The sequence below is a fragment of the Prenolepis imparis genome, unplaced genomic scaffold, assembly GCF_030444845.1.
Source record: "Prenolepis imparis isolate NDT839.2.m4 unplaced genomic scaffold, iyPreImpa1.0 SCAF_1, whole genome shotgun sequence".
NCBI lineage: Eukaryota > Metazoa > Arthropoda > Insecta > Hymenoptera > Formicidae > Prenolepis > Prenolepis imparis.
The window spans coordinates 16,893,515-16,915,647 of record NW_028141159.1 but is presented as its reverse complement, the minus strand read 5'-3'; the positions used below and the strand labels follow the sequence as shown (position 1 = coordinate 16,915,647).

Below are 22,133 nucleotides of genomic sequence, written 5' to 3'. Positions count from 1 at the left end.
AAGCAGTGGTATCAACGCAGAGTACTAAAACAGGTCGCAAGAAAGAGGGCGAAACGCAATAGACGGTCCATGTGCATCGTGCCGGTTCTCGGCTTGTTCGGTTACAGCGTAGCCGCGGTTTCGGCTTCATCACGTTCGCCGAGCCCGGCAGCGTCGACAAAGTCCTCAAATGTCCCATCCACACCCTGGATGGCAAGAAGATCGATCCGAAGCACGCGACACCGAAAAACCGCGCGAAACAGGCCAATCGCACCAAGAAGATCTTCGTGGGCGGTGTCAGTCAAGACACGAGCAGCGACGAGGTCAAGGCCTACTTCAATCAATTCGGCAAGGTGGAGGAGACGGTGATGCTGATGGATCAGCAGACCAAGCGTCATCGCGGCTTCGGCTTCGTGACGTTCGAGAACGAAGACGTAGTTGACCGTGTGTGCGAGATACACTTTCACACGATCAAGAACAAGAAGGTCGAATGCAAGAAGGCTCAGCCGAAGGAGGCGGTGCAACCGGGCGCGCTCGCCCTCGGCAAGCGGGTGGTGCTGGGGGCCCTCGGCGTACGAATCGCGCCGCAACCGCCGCTGCCGGTCGCGGCGGCCGCCTCGCAGCTGGTGGCCGCGCAAGCACAGGCCGCGCAGGTGCAGGCGGCCGCGGCCGCGGCTGCGGCGGCGCAGGTGCAGAACGCGGTGGCGGGTTATGGCAAGTTGTTCGCCGCTACCGGCGGTTATCCGGCTCTCTCGGCGTATCGATACGCGCCCTATCCGATACCGGCCGCAGTGGCGGCGGCCGCTGCCGCGGCGGCGCCGGGCGCACAGGCGGCACAGGCACAGACACCCGGTGCGGCCGCGGCCGCGGCGGCTGCCGCAGCGGCTGCCTCGTCATCGGCCGCCGCCGGCGCGCCCGGCAATCCTTATCAGGGTTACTCGCTCACCAACGTCGACATGTCGAGCTTCCAGGGCGTCGACTGGGGATCCATGTACGGGATGGGGATGTACGTTTAAACGGGAGACACGCACGACGCCGCACCACCACGACCTTCGACAAGGGGAAGATCCACGTGTATAAGATATATACGAGAGCGTTCGTTCTCTCCGAGGTTGATCGTGGCGCGAATCCGCCTTTCGATTATCTCGATTCTTACGAGAGAATTCAAAGTGTCTCTGGAAAATGGCCCACCCCACTCCCTGATACTCGACGAAGATAACTTCCGACTTGATGCTTCCGATTCGCCATTTCACCACCAGTTGTTCTCGCATCACCGGAAAGCGATGTTAGTAGAAATGGATTCTTCGATACTTTTGTTACGGAATGGAATCACACATGTATACACACACACACGGACAAGGAGAGAATGGATCCAATGAAGAAAGCTGAAATTTCAATCGAAGAGCGAGTAGGGATAAGAGCGCAAAGGGCGAATGAACGATTTATCCGACATGTGAAAATTTAACGAACGATGAATAAGATTGTACGCACGAGAGGCGAAGCTCTATAAACAGGAGGATAAGGAGAGTAATCCGTGTGTAATCGTATATATTCCGTTCGATTGTTTTTCCCAAATCGAACATATGTTTTGCGTTCAACTCCATGTCATACTTAATTACTTAATAATTTATTTACGAGCGTCGCAGGATCGAGGCTAATGAAACCTCATTATATGTGTTATTATTCTTTCAAATCCCTTTCGTTTTTCGTTATCGCGCTCGGATTTATACATACATTTCTCATCATCACAAGTCATTTGCGTTTCAGCATACACTTTGGTTCCTATTTAGATTAACGCGTACGCATTATAGACTTGGACAAATCACGCTTCATCTATGTACGTCGCCGCGCCCGTTACGTTAATTACCGATTAATTAACGCGATCCATCAGCGACGTTTGTTTAAACACACATATACACACGCATACACACATATACATATACACATATATAGTGTTCGCGATAGTTCCTTAGTTTCCTACTTGTTCTCGCAACGGCCGGTTTCTCGGCCACGAAGCAATAAAAAGAGAGGAAAACCGAGAGACGGTGAAAAACGACGCGAACGATTTATTCCGCCACGCAAAGTTTCGAGACAAAAAAATTCGATCGTTTCCCTTGTTAATTTCCGTTCTTCTTGCCTCTCGCGTTACACACTTTTTTTTACCTATTTTCTCATGCCTTAATGATAACGATACACGTATATATTTATTCGCCCGATACATTGTCGAGTCGCCTTCGCCGGAGACTTAGCGAAGGTATCGCGATGCATCGAACGAGAGATACGCGCTTAATAAACGACGAAATATTCCGAGAACTGTCACTTTCGTATCGGAATTTTCAAAGCAAAACACAATCGCTCGGGCCTTCTTTTCTCTCGTCAGCGCGAGTCGAATCATTAGCGAAAGACTTAACGTTAGAAAGATTCGCGTCCGCAGCGTCAAGTGCCAAACGAACGAAACGGAAGGGGAGGCATTTAACTTTCTCTCGCGTCTTTTTCCAAGGTCCGAGCGACGATGACATACAACATATACAACAACGAACTCGACGACTAACTCTCGACAACCACCTTCTCTCGATATCTCTTCGTTGCATCGCGCTTCCAAAGCTTCGTCGCTTTTCTCTAGGCCGGGCTCTCGCCTTTCCAGAGGCAACAGGTCAATACATACAATCCATTTTGCGCGGCGGTATCCGCGAGCGAGCAGACTCTCTCGAGATTACATACGTACGTTATATATACACACGAGCAACAAACACGAGAGGAACACGTATATAACTATGTATAATGTATAGATACATATATACACACACGTATATATATAATATATATATATATTTTTCTTCAAATAATGGAAGACAATATTTCTCCGCTCTCCATCGCGTTAAATAAAAAATAAGACTAGCGACACACACACATACATACATACGAGCGTAATTCGATGTCGAATTGCGTTAACAAATAAGACTTTTAGCGACATACGAGTGTAACGCGATAATGTATAATTCGCGCAAAAAAAATTGCGCTACATAGTTGTTAAGAATTGATTGACAGTATCACATGTATATTCCGCGACGTAACGTATTATTTATTTATTTATATAAATACGTTACGCCGCGGGCGATCGGCGTCGGCGTCACTTAATGAGCTCCTAAGAGAGTAGAGAGGGCGAGTCGGCAGTTTTAATTTAAGTTAATCTTAAGCAGATAGCATTATATTGATGATAGCGGATATAGATACTTAATAAGAGCAAATAAACTCGTAACAATAAGAAATACAAGGGGGCTGCTCCTCCCCAGAACGCGGAGAGAGAGAGCCTCGGCGCGTGCGCGAGAGAAAGAGACAGATACTTAAGAGATATTATATATTACGCATCTTTATAAAAAATACTTAAGAGAATTTGTGCGATTGTGCGTTAAACTGCGAGAAAACGGGAATTCAAGATTGAGATTAGCTCACGTGTAACTCAAGCGATAAAATAGGAATTAAATCTTAAGTCGCGTAAGTTAAGTCACATTCGTGTGAAGAAGGTATTATAAAGATATTTGTTAAGGAATTCATGAAAGAGAGAGGGGAAGAGAGAGAGAGAGAGAGAGAGAGAGAGAGAGAGAGAGAGAGAGAGAGAGAGAGAGAGAGAGAGAGAGAGAGAGAGAAAAGGAGAGAGATGAATATTTAATTTATACGCCCCGAGATCGACTCGCCGCGACAAGTAACATTTAATATTTTCGCGATTTGCGTTGGGATATTCGTCATCCAAGCCAAGCTTTCGTGTAAATACGCCAAGTTTCCTTCAATCTATCCCGTCCCTTTTACATTATTTTTTTTGCTTTTATTATTTAAATTATTTGTCTAGTGTCCTATGGAAATTATCGATTCGTATTTTTAGTATGTAAGGAACTTTTCAATCGTTGTTTTTTTACGCGACCGTAAGATACTCGCTTAATTTATTTTCTTTGCTCTCTATCGCGTTTTCTTTTTTCATTTCGTATATTATCGATAGTTTGTAAGAGTGTTGAATGCGATGCGAATGGACAAGAGGGGGCCATTTATTTGCCCGAAATGATCTCATTTCGTCGATCGTGTCGATCGATGAATCCCGAATCTTCGCGCGAATATTTTCAATAGTCTGTTTCCGGATAGAAGTTTCGGAGTCGCGAGCGAATTAGGATGAGAGAAAAGATCATAGCCGGGGCGAGACGAACACGGGGCACTTTTAAACGAGGGAATCGTATGAAGGATGTGAGAAATTTCGAGCAATAAGCGATTGACTCAAACTTTAAACTACACTATTATTACAAGTATTATTAACGAAAATACAAAAATGCGTTTGCGCTTATTTGCGCACGTAATCGATAGAGAGATAATCTCCTAGGTATATATATATATATAAATATACGCAAACGAATACTCGAGATGCGAAAGGATTTGGATAATAATAAACGAGTGGTAAAGGCGCGAGGAAGGATCCGAGAGCGCGTTGGGGATTGGAAGGATCCGATCCTTCCGAAACAAGTAATATTCTCTAGTGATACTACATATATATACTTTAATATACATATATATATGAACAAAAAAATATAATTATATACATACACCGTAATGCGTTAAGGATAACAAAACTCGCGAGTGATATTTATGACTTATTAAGGGAATAATTATACAAAAAAAAAAAAAAATAAGAACGAAAAGTGAGAGAACGAGTAACATTTAAGTGCACGTAATAGAGAGAAACGGACGAAACACGAACGATGACGAGTAAGACAGTAAATCGCGAGCGCGAGCTACGATGAGCGAGAAGATCGGCTTGAGAGGCGTACGTCTTGTTGCAATTTTCATTCTCGGTAACTCTGTGTATGTCAATAACGTGCGGAATGGGTGCGTATTTAACGAACCTCTCCCCCATGGATAGATATCCCCGCGATATCGACGCGAACAACATCCGCCTTCCTCCTCCGTCTTCGATCCATCATACCTCTCCTTCCATTCTTTCTCTCTCTCTATCTCTCTTTTTTTTCTCGCTCGCGAGTATCGGGCGCAAAAATGGAAAACGAAATTTCGAGAACATCTGTTCGAATATTACAGTATTTCTTTTAGCATTTTTATGAATGGGGAAGAGAAGAGAGAGAGGGGGAGAGAGAGAGAAAGAGAGAGAGAGGCGCTCTATTTGGGGATGTTTTCCTGAACCGGTGTCGTCAAACGCGATCTCCCTATTTATTTTCAAAGTTGCCTTCTGGAAGCGAAGAAATTTCGAGACCGACTCTTGCCAATGCTCGACGTCGCGTTCTGCGAAACTTTCTCGAAATGCGAGAATCGGGGATTGGGGTTTCGATAGGTTCAATATTTTTCGACACAGTAAAGGGATCCATCCACCTGTAGATCCACTTACTCGGCACTTCGACAGTCAAAAATCATTTTCGCGTGTCCGCGTGACAAAATCAAGATTTTTTGATCTCCGAAATTTTTGCACCGTTTTTTCGAAACTTCCCCGGTTGCGAACATCGCTCGCCTAGTTTCTACATACGGGTTGAAACAAGCTGCAATCGTCCCGGAGAAGGGCGACTCGGAAATTCGAGGTGACGTATATCCGGTATTATTAAATAACGGCGCGCGATTTACTCCTCTCGGCTCGAAGAAGAGGGAGCGAAGGAAGGTTTCTCGTAGAATTTCTCAGCAATAAATTTAACCATACGAGTCGCGTTTTTATCCGCGTCGCGAAACGTCAAAGTCCGACGTTCCTGATCACGTTCATTTCGGAAATGATCTTATCACCAGTACTCCGACGAGAGAGAAAGGGAAAGAAACGTGATGATTTTACCGGGCGCTTCCCGTAACGATTTTGCAATCTTAACAGCGAATGAGCGTTATGAGCTGTAATAAGGAATTTTCAATCCGATATTATGCTTTCGCATAACTCGCGAGAAGTTAATATCACATACATGTCAATTCGTTCCGCGCGACACGCGATATATTCCTTGCATTTTGAATATACAATTATAATTAAATCATAAGTATATAAAATCATAATCGTACAATCGACCTAGAGTCAAGTCATATAGTCTAATCTCCAATCCATTATAGCCCATAACGTACGTAATGTATTGTAACGTCGTTGAGATGCGTTGCAAACAAGTCTGGGACTTTAAAGAGACGAGATCGATCGTAGCTTTAGTAATATGACTCTTTAAAGGGCAGGAAGTCGAGAAAGAGAATAATTTTTTGAGAGAAATTAAATATTAACGCGAAATACTATTTTATATTTGAGAAAATGCTAATATCTTTATAGCGTATATATTTTTTTTCGTTCTTTTTGTCTTCTTTTCGCAAAGAGAATGACTCGTAATTAAATATATTTATTTGTCGATACCCTAATAAAGGATTGAGGACTCATGTCTGCCGATAATCTCGTCTCGTGAATCTCGCGCCGCCATTGTCGCGTATTTTCGTTCTCCGTGTGACAGTTCTTGCAATTTTCACCGTCGTGCGAAATCGTCATCCATGAGACAAATAAGTTCCACGATTTTCGCGCGGCGAAATCAACATCGATATCGAATGTGATCGAGTCTCTCTCGCCTTGACTGGTGTTTTTATCTCTAATTAATATCTGCTCAGTGGCAAAGATAACATCGTCATTATCGAGAAAAAAAAATATCACCACGGCGAAAGCCACCTCTCTCTTCCCGATTAGCACAAGGTCCTCCTTCCCTTTTTCGATCTCTCCCGATTTGTTCCAGTTCCACGTAATAACCCTTAGTATATATTTATACATACATACATAATATATATATATTTGTATCTCTCAGTCTGACAATTGTGTATCTCATATACATATATATATATTGCGAATGTTGTTAGTAATTATTAGCGTAGCTGGTATTTTTTGATGAGCGCTCTAACCATCACTAGTTGTGTATGAAACGTAGGTGAAGCATGCTGGTTGAAATATCTTTCCTCCTAATCGTCCCATCCATCCCTTTTTCGACCTCTTTCCCCCGTCTTCCGCTTTTCTCATTACGATTCGTTTGCAATTCTCCGCTTTTCCATCGATAACAACGTCATTGCTTGAATATATTTGAAAGAGAAAAGAATAAAATAGCGAAATAAAAAAAAGAAGATAACGAACTGCCAATGATATATCCTCTCGGTATTTAAGACTCATAATCGCGCGATATTCTCCGATCTTTCGTCGATTTTCCATCATCAAATTTGCCTTTCATCGTCATCTCTCGCTCTTTATCGATTAATCGCGATTTCGGTACTCCGGATATTACGAGCGCGTTCTTGAACCTTCTTCTTGCCTCGCAAATATAATTTTCTCGTACAAGATTCAATCGATCAACGTTGTCGACGAGATATTTTCGGCGAAACGACAACGAAAAATCATCGGAAGAGATCCGGATGTCTCAGCGCCGAGTAGCTTCACGATCTTTTCACTCTTCCGGCCCCCTCCCGCCTGATTAATTAATTTCCCCTTCCCCGATCCGTGCAAACTTCTAAGCAACTTCCGCCCGACTGTGGAACATTACGGACCGAAAAAAACCGAGAAATATACTCGCGAGACGATCGCAGCAAAACTTGTCGTTTCGATTGTCTCACGAAAGATCGATACATAAAATGCGGGGAAAGAAATTTAAGAGAGAAGAGAGAGGGAGAGAGGAAGACGGAGAACGAAATCGAAACTGTGTAATGTATATACATATACATATACGCACGCCCTTGAACTCTCCCAACGTCTAATTGCGTAAGCGCTGATACTCGATACTCGAATCGCATTACTATTATTACTATTACTACTCATTATCAGTATCGCCATTATCTCATTATTATTACTATTATTATCATTGATTATTATGATTATTATTATTACGCATCAGCATCATTATTGTGCTTGTCATTATTATTACGATTATGATTATTATTATTATTAGCGATCTTACATAAATGCAAAACATATACATACACATACACACTCATATATTCATAAGACACGTGCATCACGTGCGTGCCCGCGAGTTACAGTTTTCTTAAAATGTTCCCTTATTTATCGTTACTTTGTGTTATCGTTGTTATATTCTTAGTGCCAGCCACACACGTGCGTGCCATAAAGGGGATAATTGTTGGGCTGCTATGTTGATAAAATGCATCGCTGTCGGACATAAATCGACTTAATCGTCGTAATTTTTGAAAAGAGAGAAAAGAAAAGAGCGAGAAAGGGGCGCGAGAGAGTGATTCGCCATGTAAAATCACCCAGGATCGATGATGCGAGGGGCTCGCACTCGATTTGCACCCCCTTTCCCCACCTCTCTGTTTTATTTAATCAGTCTCGCGACTTGAAATTCGAGAGGAGAGGTGCTCTTTCTCGATCATCTCGCTTTCTTTTCTCACTTCCTCTTTTCAGTTGTAATTGCGAGGCCAATGTAAACGTGACGCTTAAGTTCTTTCATTTTATACTTGCGTTTCTATTTTGTTTACTCTTGTTTCCTCCTTTTGATTCGTTTCTTCTGACTTATCTTCGATGCGTTATCTCGATCGGACGAAAAAAAAAAAAAAGAAAAAGAAAAGAAAACTGATTACCCGGCGATAATTTTTACGTTTGCGTCAGAGCACGCACGCGATGAACACGCGTGTACATCGACACATACAAACATACACGCATACACATACATTACACCACGAGGACAGGAAAATATACGACGTTAACGCAAGAGTACGCTCGATGGCGCGCGCCAAGAATGACAGCAACACGAACGAAAACGTAACGTAAAATTAGTATAGGTTGATGCCTAGAAAAATTGCCAATAAAGTAGTCATTTAAAACTTGTAGCTAACCTCTATTTGTGTATCTCTCCTTTGTGTATTTTCTCAACTTGGTCTTTCCCCCTCCCCCGAGATTTCCTCTCCTCCGCCATTTATAACTATATAGATCTCCCCAGGAATTCCCGGTCCATATTTGCGATCCACCCCTTGTAATTTATTATTGATAAACCTCGTATCTCTCTTGCCTAACTTGTTGGCAAAAAGTAATTACGTTGGTGCTGTATATATATACTTGATTATTCTATCTACTTATTATACGTATATACGTTTATTTATATTACTATGTTCCTTTTCCTATTGTCTTCTTAGTCGAAATATACATATTACATATATAGAGAGTTACATTACATACATACATATCTATACTATATATGTATATATGTATGTATGTATACATATACATATAGCGTATACACATTGTACAAATATCGGCCTTCTTTATATTACTATTCCTCGTAATAATCATTGTGTTTTGAATTCTTATCACTAACGCTCAATCAAACGCCTGTGTTTTACGACCCGGTAGAACATGCGGCTTCGCGCGCCTCGCGGGGGTGACAACGTTAATTGGCTAATTAATATTAAATCGTAATTATAGTCTCGTTAACCCCGCTGGGCGCTCGTTTCAAGCCGCTCTCTGGTTGGTCCAAATTCTCGTGGCACATTCCGCCTTTGTCGCGTCCTCATCAAGAGGTCAAGAACGACGAAGGATGAAAATTGTTTTTCCGGAATCAGAATCTAGATCGAAGCCTCGAAATGCAAGGCACGAGTTCATTAAATTTCTGCAACTGAGGCTGATGAATAAACAGTGAAAATTTTCACGTCTCATTTTAATACGTTCCAAAAAGTAATTTTTACATATAAATTATGCAGGTCTAATATTTAATACTTTATAGCGATTTTAAATTTTCTCCGAAATAATATTCTTTTCTAATAAATTCCACGAATGGCTATTAAAAATTAGTTCTGTAGAAATTCTGTAGAAAATAAAATTAATTCTGTAGAATTAAAATTTGAATCTTGTAACTTTTACGTCAAAAACACAAGTTATATTTAGTACTTCGTGGCTTCCGACGATTATGCGATCGACATTCTCTACTTTGTCGAAATACATAGCAGTATAAATTTATACGATTGCTATATATGATAAGATGATGTAAAATTTATTTAATTATTGAATTTATCATCTCTCGCGACGTGTGTTGAACCTTTAAAATATTAAACTTTTGTCGAAGATAAATTTTCCTGGATTTTCGATCGCGACTTTTCACTGTCATGAAATATTTCTCAAATATATGAGAAATATCAAAAACCCTCGCAGATCTCGTAAAGAAGAATATTACATTTACTTCGGTAACACCGACCGACTTTCAACTTTGGTATCACTTGTTGCTTTATTTGCTGTTCCGTGTGTAAAGAGGACTACTGACGTGCACGCTATACAGCGTCTTCCGGAACCACTGAATATCTTTCAATTTAAGATTGAGACTTTTCCTTAAGCGACAACATTAGGAAAAAATTATCACTTTTCTCGCGTATAATTTTCTAGTTTTTTAATATTTTCGTAATTAAATTTGAAGTTTGAAATTCTATCAAAATCTATTGATAACTGAAAATATTATTTCGTCATCTATTTTCACCGTTGAAGTTTATTTCGCTAGAAGCCATTTTTATTCGTTAATTACTAAAAAATTACAAATGTCAATTACATTTTTGTTTTTCATTGAAATTGATTTTAAATTGTTTCTGGAGAATTTTCGGCGAAAAAAAGTCATACGAATGTTTTTGGAACATTCTGTATATATTGGTTCACAATATGACACCATTGTCATTATGATCAAAGGGACTCGATCGTAGAGAAAAGTTACTCGCGAAAGTTTTCCCATGTCTGTTTCGACCAACCAGAGAATAGTGCCCATTTTTTTTCTCTATTATAGATAGCCATTTTGATGATTATGTCTCCCGTTTCCCTGTCATCCCTTACGCTTCTTAAGTGGTTTAAAACAGTCGGCGAATTTGTTGTAGCGCATGCATCTTACAATTAGCTAGACCACCTCTGGCGCACTCTAATCGGCAAGTAAGAGTATATCTTTCGACGTATTTTTATTAAAATCCCTTTTTAATTTCCCATTAGTTTTTCCTGCGTGAAAATAACGCAGTTAACTAGTTTTTTATCTCGCTCTTTCGTAACATTAATATCGATTGCGAGCAAAGAATCATCCTTCTTTTTTGAAAAAAATGATATAGCTGCAACGAGGTATTATTAATTGTTCACATATCTATTTCAAAATTTTATAAAATTTAGTAGTAGAAAAACCAGTATTTATACATATACATATATATGAGATTGTCTTTATCACGTAAAAACGATTTAATTAAATTTTGGAAACTTAATGAAATTTTGCAAATTTAATTAAATCCTGTGTAAAAAAAAATGCCTAGAATAAAAAGCGTTAATAAAACCTTGATAAAAATTAAATTACAGTGAAACAAATGGATATATAATAATAAATGTAGAATTAAAATATCTGAAAAGAAAAGAGGACGCATATTAACGTAAATATTGCAGTGATATAAACAAATCTACTTTGTGTTTTATAAAAACATGCGTAAAATTCTGTATAGAAAATACAGAAATAATAGATTTATGCTACACGCAGCTATACGCATTCCTCACATTGTCGTTCTCTGTCCCAGTTTTTTTCCGTATTTTTCCTTTTCCCTATTTTCTCCCCTAACGGGTATAAATAAAATATGTATCCAATTTCTTTCTCCCTTAACGAGTATAAATAATACGTGTCCATATAGCCGAACGACGCGTATACAGTTTGCTACATTATATCAAAGTAGATGTGTGTTCTACCAGCTTTTGGAGGCGCGTAGGCGTATTTTCGTTGTATGAAAAAGCCAGAGATTATCCCTCACATTACCTCACATCCCTCAAATCACGGATTCTCACTTTACGCTCGATCAGAAAAGCGTCTCTATCGATGAGTGCCCTTTTCTTTCTCGCGACGCGAAATATTTAATTTTGTTTCGATATAAAAGTTCCTTGTCAATCGAAAATTTATAAATTTTTTACAGATGATTTATATATTTCGTATATATATATGTATATATTTTTTTTATATTTTGTTAATAAAACGTTTATTGCATCCACGAAGAAAATACGATAAAATTTTTTGTTTTCCTTTTTAATATGACAGACATAATCGATTAGCTGTCTAAGGTGAGAACTGCAGTTGCAATCCTTAGAACGGCGGAATCGAGAAGAGCAGCGCGGATATAAATATTTCATTATCCGATGTTAGCGGTGCGCGAGAGAGAATGATGAATCCGCCCATCGGTAGATGCGCTTTCCCGATGCGAAGCTCCATGTCGGCTCCACCACAGCACGGAGAAAGAACTCTTCCAAGTTCCCGAGTACCACTTTAAAGAAGACAGAATGAAAGAGTCTAAATTGTTTTCCGAACACAAAGGGAAACAATCTACTCGCAAAGCGACTGCGTTTTTTCCTTCCGTTGTCGTGGTACTTTACGCGAGTCCTCGTGTCTTTCTTGGCCTCCGATCAAGAGCAGACACGATATATATCAGAGAGATCGTACATACATATACATATATCGTCTTGCCTTTAAAAAAAAGAGTGATCTCACGCGTACACCGCGATTTCGTCAATCTTGTTAATCGTAAGTAGAACAACTAGCGACAAAAGAGAAAGAGAAAGAAAAAAAAATAATTAGTCGACCCGGGGATACTCTAAATAGATTGTAATGAATTTTTTACACACGCGCGTGTCGGTAACATACGATGATATACACGCGCCTACTCTGTATCACTTCTTTTCCTCCCTTCCTTCCCCCGCTTATAGGGGGTACGGGCACGCGAGAGCCAAGAATATTCTCGCTAAATGTGATAGTAAAGTGAGTCTAGTCTACCCTCATCGACGGACGTTGTAGAAGCAATAAAAAGCGAGCCGAAGGCAGCGAGCCGAGGATTAAAGCGACTGCTTTATCCGTATGCTTATCGATCCCGATTCACTTCTTCATCCGAAGGGAAAAAAAAAGAAAGATTTATTCGTCGAAAAGAGAGGTATGTTTGAAGAATCGAGGAAGCGGCTATACTCTCCCACGATCATTCTTTCCTCCCTCCGACCCTTCCTCTTTCCTTACACCTCTTCCCTTATAATGTGATTTTTTGAGAAGCGTATCCGGAGAGAAATAAACGAAAGTATATAACATCCTCCCCTTTATCACATCTCCCGCGCTCGTTTCACTTTAACCACTTTCTCCGTGCAATTATCTACCCTCACCTCTTAACCCTCTTCTCTCCTTTCTTATTATATTCTCCTCGATTGTAATAATCGATTTGATATAACCCGAGTGCCTTAATCCGATCTCTATGCCCATCTTGCTCTCCATACACACCCTTACATATACACATACGCATATACACATACACACACATACACACGTCTAACGAGAGAAAAGAAATGGAAAGGAAAGCTTCGGAACGCCCGCGATTTAGACGCATATTAATTTCTATAGGCAGTAGAATTGAGTGTCGATTGCTAGAGAGAACGCGCGAGAACGCAAGGCTGGAGAACCAGGACCTGTTTCCGAAGGAGAGGACCAAGGGATGCGGACGGCGGAATCAGGTAAGACTACTTTTGACTTTTCATTCTCTTTCTTCCTCCTTCGCGTATCTTGTTTTGTGTTTCATCTTATACTTGGATATTATCCTCGTAGATCTTATCTAGACACACGTCGAGCTGGTGTTTTTCAATCGGAACACGCTTTTCCCGTAATCTACCACGAGGTAGATGTCCTCGATCGGGTCGAGAAAAGCTTAGAGTCTTAAATCCACGTTTTTCAAAAAAATAAAAAAAATATTGATTTATTTTTAAAGATATTCAACGCTTGTTTGTGTAATGAACGAGATAAAAGCATGAACGCGGTATATTATAAAATAACGCGGATTGTGTAAAGCGGAACGAGCGGTGGAATCGTTATCTATACCGAGACTACTTGAAACGAAGAGTTCTCTCGTGCGGGGGAATAGTGTTTGAAAAACACTGCGTTCGGACATTACGGAACTAATGTGTTTGGAGTTCTGAAAGAACATTGCATCCGTCAGTACGGCACGTGTTGCCAGAGGCGTGGTTTCGCATATATACATTTTATCGTTTTTTCAAGTTTTTACGTAAATACAAAGAGCCTCTGACTAATGTAATTTTCGAATAACATTTTTTAATTAATTTAATTCCCTAAAAAGCTGTACATGGAATATCTCTCCAACGCAACCATATCTCTCTGATTTTTATATTTTTTTCGTAAAAATAGATGGAATTTTTTTTTTCTTTAATGCTGAACATTGTTGATCAACGGGTGTCTAGTATACTCGGTAAACTTGAATACGGATATCGTAGAATAGCGTACATATCTCCGGAAGTCGTAAGGACGGATGCGATGCACGCGCGGGCCTCTCTATAGCGAGTATTGGTGTTATCGAATAACAATATCGTTTCCAGTGTACCTTACTCCTCGCTGTTAACACGAAGAGAAGATGTATCACGTATTGTATAGTATATAAATGTCGTTTGTAGTACTAGCGATATATAGAATCGTCGATGGTGTAGGCGTAGTTATGTGCAGAATTATTATGTGCGACTTTTGGAGTAATCCGGCAGGGTCGGACTCGAAAGTCGTCGGTGAGAAAAGTTCCGAGGGGGTAAATCGGAGAAGTCTTTGTATAACAATAAGAACACTTACCAAAGAATACCTATTTGTGATAGAAGAGATCTCTCAATCGAAAGACGTATTTAGAAAATATCACGGATCTGACTTTTTTCGAATCCGATTCTGGGCATTACATTATTGACTGATACAACGTGGAGACGACTGCGTTTCAATCGTGACTTCGTACAAACGAAATGTGTAATAATTCTTTTTTTTTTTTTAATTTTGCATCAATATTATCTGCTTAAATAAATGCAGGGCATTAAATTTCAATCGGAGTGAGATATATAATATGTATATATTTACAATCGCATTTTTTTCGCTATTTATTAGCACGATTCGACAGTTTTGTGATTCATATTACGATAATCGATGGAGACGTATATCGTTCCTACGCCGATAGTCTACTATTATAATATATAATGTCGGAAAGTTATTCTCGTTGACGGAGAGACGTCTATATCGAGGTTATACGAGAATGCACCGTGCATGTGTAACGATTTGTATATATTAACATATTTCTGAGCGGCTGTCTCGCGTTCGCGATTAACCTGTCGATACATAAATAATCAATGTCATACTTTGTTCATGTCGCAATATAATATTGTCTCAAAAGTTTGATCGCGGAAACTGTTTGCATTTTTCCGGAATAATTTTGGAGTCGAGTTTTAGAGAATTATATATATTTGTTGTTTTTTATCTTCTATCTCTATATTAGATGTGCGTTATAAAGTGCAATTATAAAAAATTATCACGATTTTGAATAGTCTTTCACGTAAACTGTTTTTTAAGAGAATTTTTAATTTATTAAAAAAAAAAAAAAACTTTATGTATTTGTCATAATAATTGCATCCTATTGCACGATGTGAGACAGCCGCGTCGTAAGAGGCAATGAGGCCTTACATAATCGCATGTGTGATTTAAACAAAAATATATATCATTGAATATCTGTAATGGTTCATCGTTATCCAACACTCTCACCATCATCATCATCATCGTCAGTCTTATTATCACTGATACATTTACTAACAAAAGAGATTGTCGGAGAAATCGATTTTAAAGTCTCGCGTGAAAGACTCACGTGGTGCACTCACACATCGATTTTTACATGGGTGATCGGACGTGATTCTAATCTTTTTTTTTTCGAAAATAATTTTATTTTGAGGGGTACCTTCTCGTGCAATATCTCAAAGACTATAATCTATATTACGTCGTTATATATTATACATATACACTTGATATATTTGTGCGTGTTTACTGTTTGGTGCGCGCTTAAAAACAATCAAAGACGCGCACATATAAAACGACAATATTATTTTCCAATGATACTTGACGAAGATGCGTAATTTGCGAAAAATAACTACGGAATGCGATAACGAAAATCCGAATGACGCTTAAACGTGAGAAGAAACTCGTGTGATATTCGCGACGTCCACCATTAGGTTCATTCATAGATCGATTGATTGACTTTAGAAACGGTGGCTCGATCAATTTATCGCGCGAGATATTATGCCATGCCGAGCAGCGATCAAAAGACAAAAATTCCTTTGACGAATCACCCTGTAAGAATGATGCGCGAATCAAGAGTGTTTTTGCATTTTATGCTTGGGTGAGGAGAGAGACGCGAGACCGACGAAGACGTATTGTCGCAACACACGACAATAAAGCGCGAAAAAGAGAAAGAGCATCGAATCATGCATCGTGTAACACGAAAGCGTGCACCATGACTGCTCTTTTACTTTTCGAGTGACTTTTTCGAAATGGGACCCACGCGTTTTTCATAGCGCTTTTTTAAGGCCGGACACGTGCGTCGTGACGGCGTCTTGTTCTTCCAATACGTATATATTATATATACATACATACACATCTGCATATGCATGCACACACAAACATTAGCATATACATTACATATACACGCAATTATATTTATAAAGACAAAAATATATAAAGTATATAAGATATATTATAAAAATCGATCTATATATACATATACTTTTATGCGTATATAACAGTTCTACGATTAATAAAAAGACGAAGAAGCCGAGTGTGCGTTAGAACGTAAATGTAGATTTCACGAAAGAGCGATTGGTTCTTCGATTTTTCATAAAAGAAAAAAAAGTATCATCGTCTTGTTACGCGACGCTTCGCCAACGAATCGACATTGTGCCTCTTTGTTCGTCTCATAAAACTCTAGTTCGGTGATACTAAGCATTCTATGCATTAATCAACCGGAAAATGCAAGGATATTTCAAAAGCGTGCAGTAGTTCATTAACACCGCTCGAAACATATTGAATATGTCCACGTGAATATTCTTGCAAGATTACGTATTTTGAGATTGTACGTTCCCTGGGAAATTTGGAGCATTTTTTTTGGTACGGACCATCGATTGATACATTCAAATCAGCGATTCACTGCTGTTCCGTTATATACGCGAAGAGATGTGTCTTAATAACATAAATGAAGGTCATTATAAGGTCGATATTAATGATATCTAATATTGTGATAATATATTCTGACACGCTCACATATACGCGAGTGTCGATTGTTATCGTGTCGTAATATTGAATACATTTACAATTTAGAATTTCATATAACTGTAAGTATCGATAGATACTGGCGCATCGTAGATTTGAAGTGAAATAAATTTTAATAAGCGAGTTAAAAATAGCTAATAGGCATGTCGTAAATTAATTGACGAAGCGTCGCGCATGATTTTAATGATGCTCGCGATACGATACTTAAAAAATTACAGATTTATGATTTTCGGAGATTCTCCCGATACACTTGCTCGTCTACTCAACTTCTGAATTATACACAACTCTGATTAGTTTCCTCGACACGATAAATCATTTGCTTCGAATCATAATTTCAACTCGAGTTGTCTCATAATTTTGAAAAAAATGAAAAGAAGCAAAAAATTCGAAGGAATAATTTTCCCGCGGATAATTATTTACCATGTCTAATTTATTATTTGCAATCTCGTTGCGAAAGCATTTATAAAATCGATAGAAATAAACGCGAAAGTTTCTCGCAATTATAGATTAAATACGGCATATCTTCCTTCATAATCGTTATCGATAAATTTTTTCACACGCTCTACATTAAAAAAAACGATACATTAATAATTGATACGATCGATACGACGACGCGCATAAGTAATTGCAATTTTTAAAAAAACATTTATTGATACTTTTGCGCTCGCACATGAGATTACTCTGTAATTTACATAATTTAATTCTAATTATATTTTAATTACTACACACACTCTAATGTTTATGTGATAATCTATCGAGTCACTTTGACAATCTCGTTTTCAGAAGACATTTTTTTACCGTGATTTTTCCATGTACGTACTTGACGCTGCGAATCATATATATCTCATAAGAGTGTTACATAAAACATTTTACATATACAACGTCGAACTATATAACATTTATCTCGAATAACGAGTCGGCACGATTCGTTGCGCAATATTCGGAAATCAATCAAAAAATGCGGTCTTCCAAAAAAAAAAAAAAAAAGAAAAAAAAAACACGACAAGGCTTTACGTTGATCCTATCGCACCGCCTTAACTTTCACACGTTAAATTTTTCGTACACGTGATTATATAGAGATCATTATAGAGAGAGAAGTATTATTCTTTTATATGATTCACACTGTAAATACTCTTTTTCTCTTCGAATATTATACGAGAGACGAGATGTAAATATTTTCCTCTCGTGATATTGAACGATATTTAGGTATTTAGAGATGAGTGAGAGAAAATCAGGTGAGAGAGGGAGCATTAGTAAGGTTCGTTAATTTCGTAAGGCGTTATAAGAACGTGATATGTAGCAGTCTGCACCGAATCTCGCGATCGGGTTTTCGAGCTGCTGCTGCTGCTATATACGTCAATTTTCTTCTCTTTTATTTAATTCATCGAGGATGTCGAGATTATTGCGACACACATACACACACGTTTTGGCAAAAGTCTCTCCTTAAGGGACGCGCGACACAGTATAGTCAGCAATATACATATTACGAAATTGGGACGCAAACACATTGTGTGTCAGGTCGATCGACTTTCGCATACGTGTCGTATCGTGACAACGTAATGACAGGTGACGAAATGATCGAGGGGCGAAATTCGAATCTTCGAAAATCTTTCTGTCATTTCTAACGCGACGTGAACGTCGATTATCTTCTTCCACAGGGGAGACAGCTCTTCGCTTCCTCCTCGAATAAAAAAAAAATATATATATATGGGTTGTGTGTTCACATGTCCGCGACGAAAGACGTTTCGAAGTCCGGATTCGCTTCGGTACTTTGTAGCGCGTAGCTTAGTAGCAATATATCTTACGTGATATTGATCTATTTCATCACTATATCATTAGCTCTATACGAGGCATATATACTCTGTTATCGATCAAACAGCCTCCAGCATATATATTCTTCCATCGGATATATATCCGTTCATCATTATTATTATTATTAATATTGTTCAACAATCGTCGTCGTACGTTCGATATCGTGTTTCGATATCGATTCAAAAAGATCGAAGTGAATAGGTGATGTGATATGTACGCGGTATCGTACGTTCGCAATGATCATTTTATAATTATTTATTTAATTTAAGAAGAAATCGAATTCCGTAGTAAATTAATTGTTCAGAGAGAAACAAAGTTGAGATTGAAATATATTTCTGTTTCTCGTTTTTTTTTGTTTTTTTTGTTTTTCTTCCCCGGAAAAGCTTTGGTGCAGCGCATTCTCTTTCGCCAATCCACTGACAATGATTTCATTATTTTCTTTCGCGAATCTCGCCACGTATTCGTAAAACTGCAACTTTAATGCAAAAGCGATGAAACACAGTTATTGATCCGCATGGTACTAAATACACTCATTTTATTTCGAACGTTACATCAATTGCTCGAGAAAGATACAAGAGAGATGCATCTTTTGAATAATATATATCATCACCGAGCTGGTCACATAAAACGGAACAAGAGAAACTAAGAAAAATGATAAGATCATTGCCAGTAGAAAAGTCCGAACTATGCAAAACACACATACGTACACACAACTAGAATAGTATTAGCTAGCTAGACAGCCGACTAGTAAAGATACGTAGTTAATCACGTAAATAATTTGGTTATCCGTATATATAGATGGGTAAACGCAAAAGACGGTAATAAAAATTAGATTTAAGCGACAGTAGAATAATTGCGAGACAAACACCGTGCAAGAGAGAGAGAGAAAGAGAGAGAGAGAGAGAGAGAGAGAGAGAGAATTGTGAGAAAGAAAATAATTACCAACCTATTTACTGCAGGTAAACACTGGTTACTGTACCTGTTGTTGTTGAAATCATTAAAAATACTCTTATTCCACGCTAATTGCTTTACTAAAACTTTGTTTCTCCCCCCTCCCTCCCCCTCACTGTTGTCCACATCTTATATACAAGTGTTTGTCCTATATTAATTGAAATCAAACTTGAACAATCGAAACCGAGTCATGAAATAAATGCGAGTAAATAAACCTGGAATAATTTTTTGACAAATAGTACTCTTGTGGAAAAAATTTTTCTGAAATTTTTTACACTATTTTATGATATTATACTTAGATTTAACCCAGATTTGTTAACAACTCATTAAAGCAAGATCTTGCTGATAAAAAATATTAAGGAAAAAACTTGTTTTTATGTGTTAAATATAATAAATATTCAAGCAAGCTTTTTTGTATAATCTTGGAAGTATAAATAAAATTAACTCTAATGAATAAATAAAAATTTTTATCAATTTTCTTGAATCAACTATATTATGAACAATGTAAGAAATATATACGGTGTAATTTTTTTCGAACGATTGACGCGTTTATTTTGTGAATCCGGGGTATTGTAGAGAGTATTCTTCGTAGATAAGTATAGACGGGTGTGTGAAGTTGGCACCCTTATGCTATCATACTTCTGTTAAGAGTTCTGAGTTATTTAGAACCATAGGAAGAGTTGTTGATAATTTTTAGAAATAGTTCGGTCATTACGATAACGAAAATCAGTTTCAAAAAATAGGGCTGCCAACTTCACATTTTTTTACACATCGAGTTCTAATAGTTTTGAGCAGAGTTTTAAGATTCTTTTAAATAGTTATATAGTTCCTGATTATTTTTTGAAAGAGTTTTGCAATTTTTAGATAAAAAAACGTATTTCTAAAATATCTTCGATATTGAAAGTATGTTTTTTTATCTCTATAAAAATTGCAAAACTCTTTCAAAAAATAATCTGGAACTATGTAACTATTAAACAATTTAAATTTACTCACCTCACGGTTGCTCCTTTGTTGCCCGATGCTTCCCCGGGCCTCCTTCTCGTATAAGTTTCGAAACACTTGCACTCGCGTTATTTTTTTACGATCGACGAGATCAATTTCACGTGTGCGATCGCGATTACGATTACGATGTCGGTACGTGCGACGCGATCGGATTTATACGATAATTAACTACCAAAGACGCTAATTAATACACTCGTCCTTTCGCGGACCGGCAAGAAGCGCGCGACCATTGATCACGAATAATCGAAGAAGAGCAGTGGAGGTGGAGCTAGACTGGCACTGCCAGGTTCGGAACGCGCAACGATACGTCGCGCCGAGTCGTAGTGGTGGGGCATTGTAGGGGTCGCGACGTGGGAGCTCGGCGAATCACGTCGCGACTACATACCCCCACCAGGTCGTAGTGGTAAAGGTACGTAGTCGCGACGTGATTCGCCGAGCTCCCACGTCGCGACCCCTACAACGCCCCACCACTATGACTTGTCGCGACGTGTCGTTGGTCGTTGCGCGTTCCGAACCTGGCAGTGCCAGTACGTGCGAGGTCGTAGTGGTGGGGTATGTAGTCGCGACGTGATTCGCTGAACCTCGCACGTACGTTGCGTCGCGAGCCCTACAATGCCCCACCACTACGACTCGGCGCGACGTATCGTTGCGCGTTCCGAACCTGGCACAGTCTAGCTCCACCTCCAGTGCTCTTCTTCGATTGTTCGATCAACGGTCGCGCGCTTCTTACCGGTCCGCGAAAGGACGAGTGTATTAATTAGCGTCTTTGGTGGTTAATTATCGTATAAATCCGATCGCGTCGTACGCGCGACAATATTCGTCTCGCTTGCGTCCTTGGGCGACTTGAGTGCGTCGCGGCCAAGTCTCTCTCTTGATCATCTTCGTTCGATAAGCCCCTGCGAAAAGTGGGTCTTGGAAAAAGCGGCGACGCGCAAATGGAGCTTCGATTTTATTCGCGCGCGAATAAGCTCTCGCGAGTCTCGCGTTTTACCGAAACGCGTCGAAGATTGTGATAGCTAAAACTCGAACGTCGCCGCGCGTCGCGAACGAAAAAAAATAACGCGAATGCAAGTGTTTCGAAACTTGTACGAGGAGGCCCGAGGAGGCATCGGGCAACAAAGGAGCAACCGTGAGGTGAGTAAATTTAAATTGTTTAATAGTTACATAGTTCCTGATTATTTTTTGAAAGAGTTTTGCAATTTTTATAGAGATAAAGACATACTTTCAATATCGAAGATATTTTAGAAATACGTTTTTTTATTTAAAAATTGCAGAACTCTTGCAAAAAATAATCAGGAACTATATAACTAT

The 22,133-nt window shown here is 39.1% G+C and overlaps 2 protein-coding genes across 10 annotated transcripts in view; one reads left to right on the top strand and one right to left on the bottom strand.

Moving 5' to 3' along the window:
- Positions 1 to 8,793, top strand: part of Msi (RNA-binding protein musashi) — a 96,355-nt gene extending 87,562 nt beyond the window's left edge. For all 9 annotated transcript variants that reach the window (XM_083033006.1, XM_083033044.1, XM_083033027.1 and 6 more), the window contains one exon: positions 108 to 8,793. In XM_083033006.1, coding sequence (XP_082889132.1) covers positions 108 to 995 — 888 coding nt within the window. In that variant the 3' untranslated portion in view covers positions 996 to 8,793. The remainder of the gene's footprint in view (positions 1 to 107) is intronic.
- The window catches only part of LOC145933416 (uncharacterized), a 61,624-nt gene that overhangs the window by 28,409 nt on the left and 11,082 nt on the right, over positions 1 to 22,133 (bottom strand). The gene's annotated exons all lie outside the window — the stretch shown is intronic.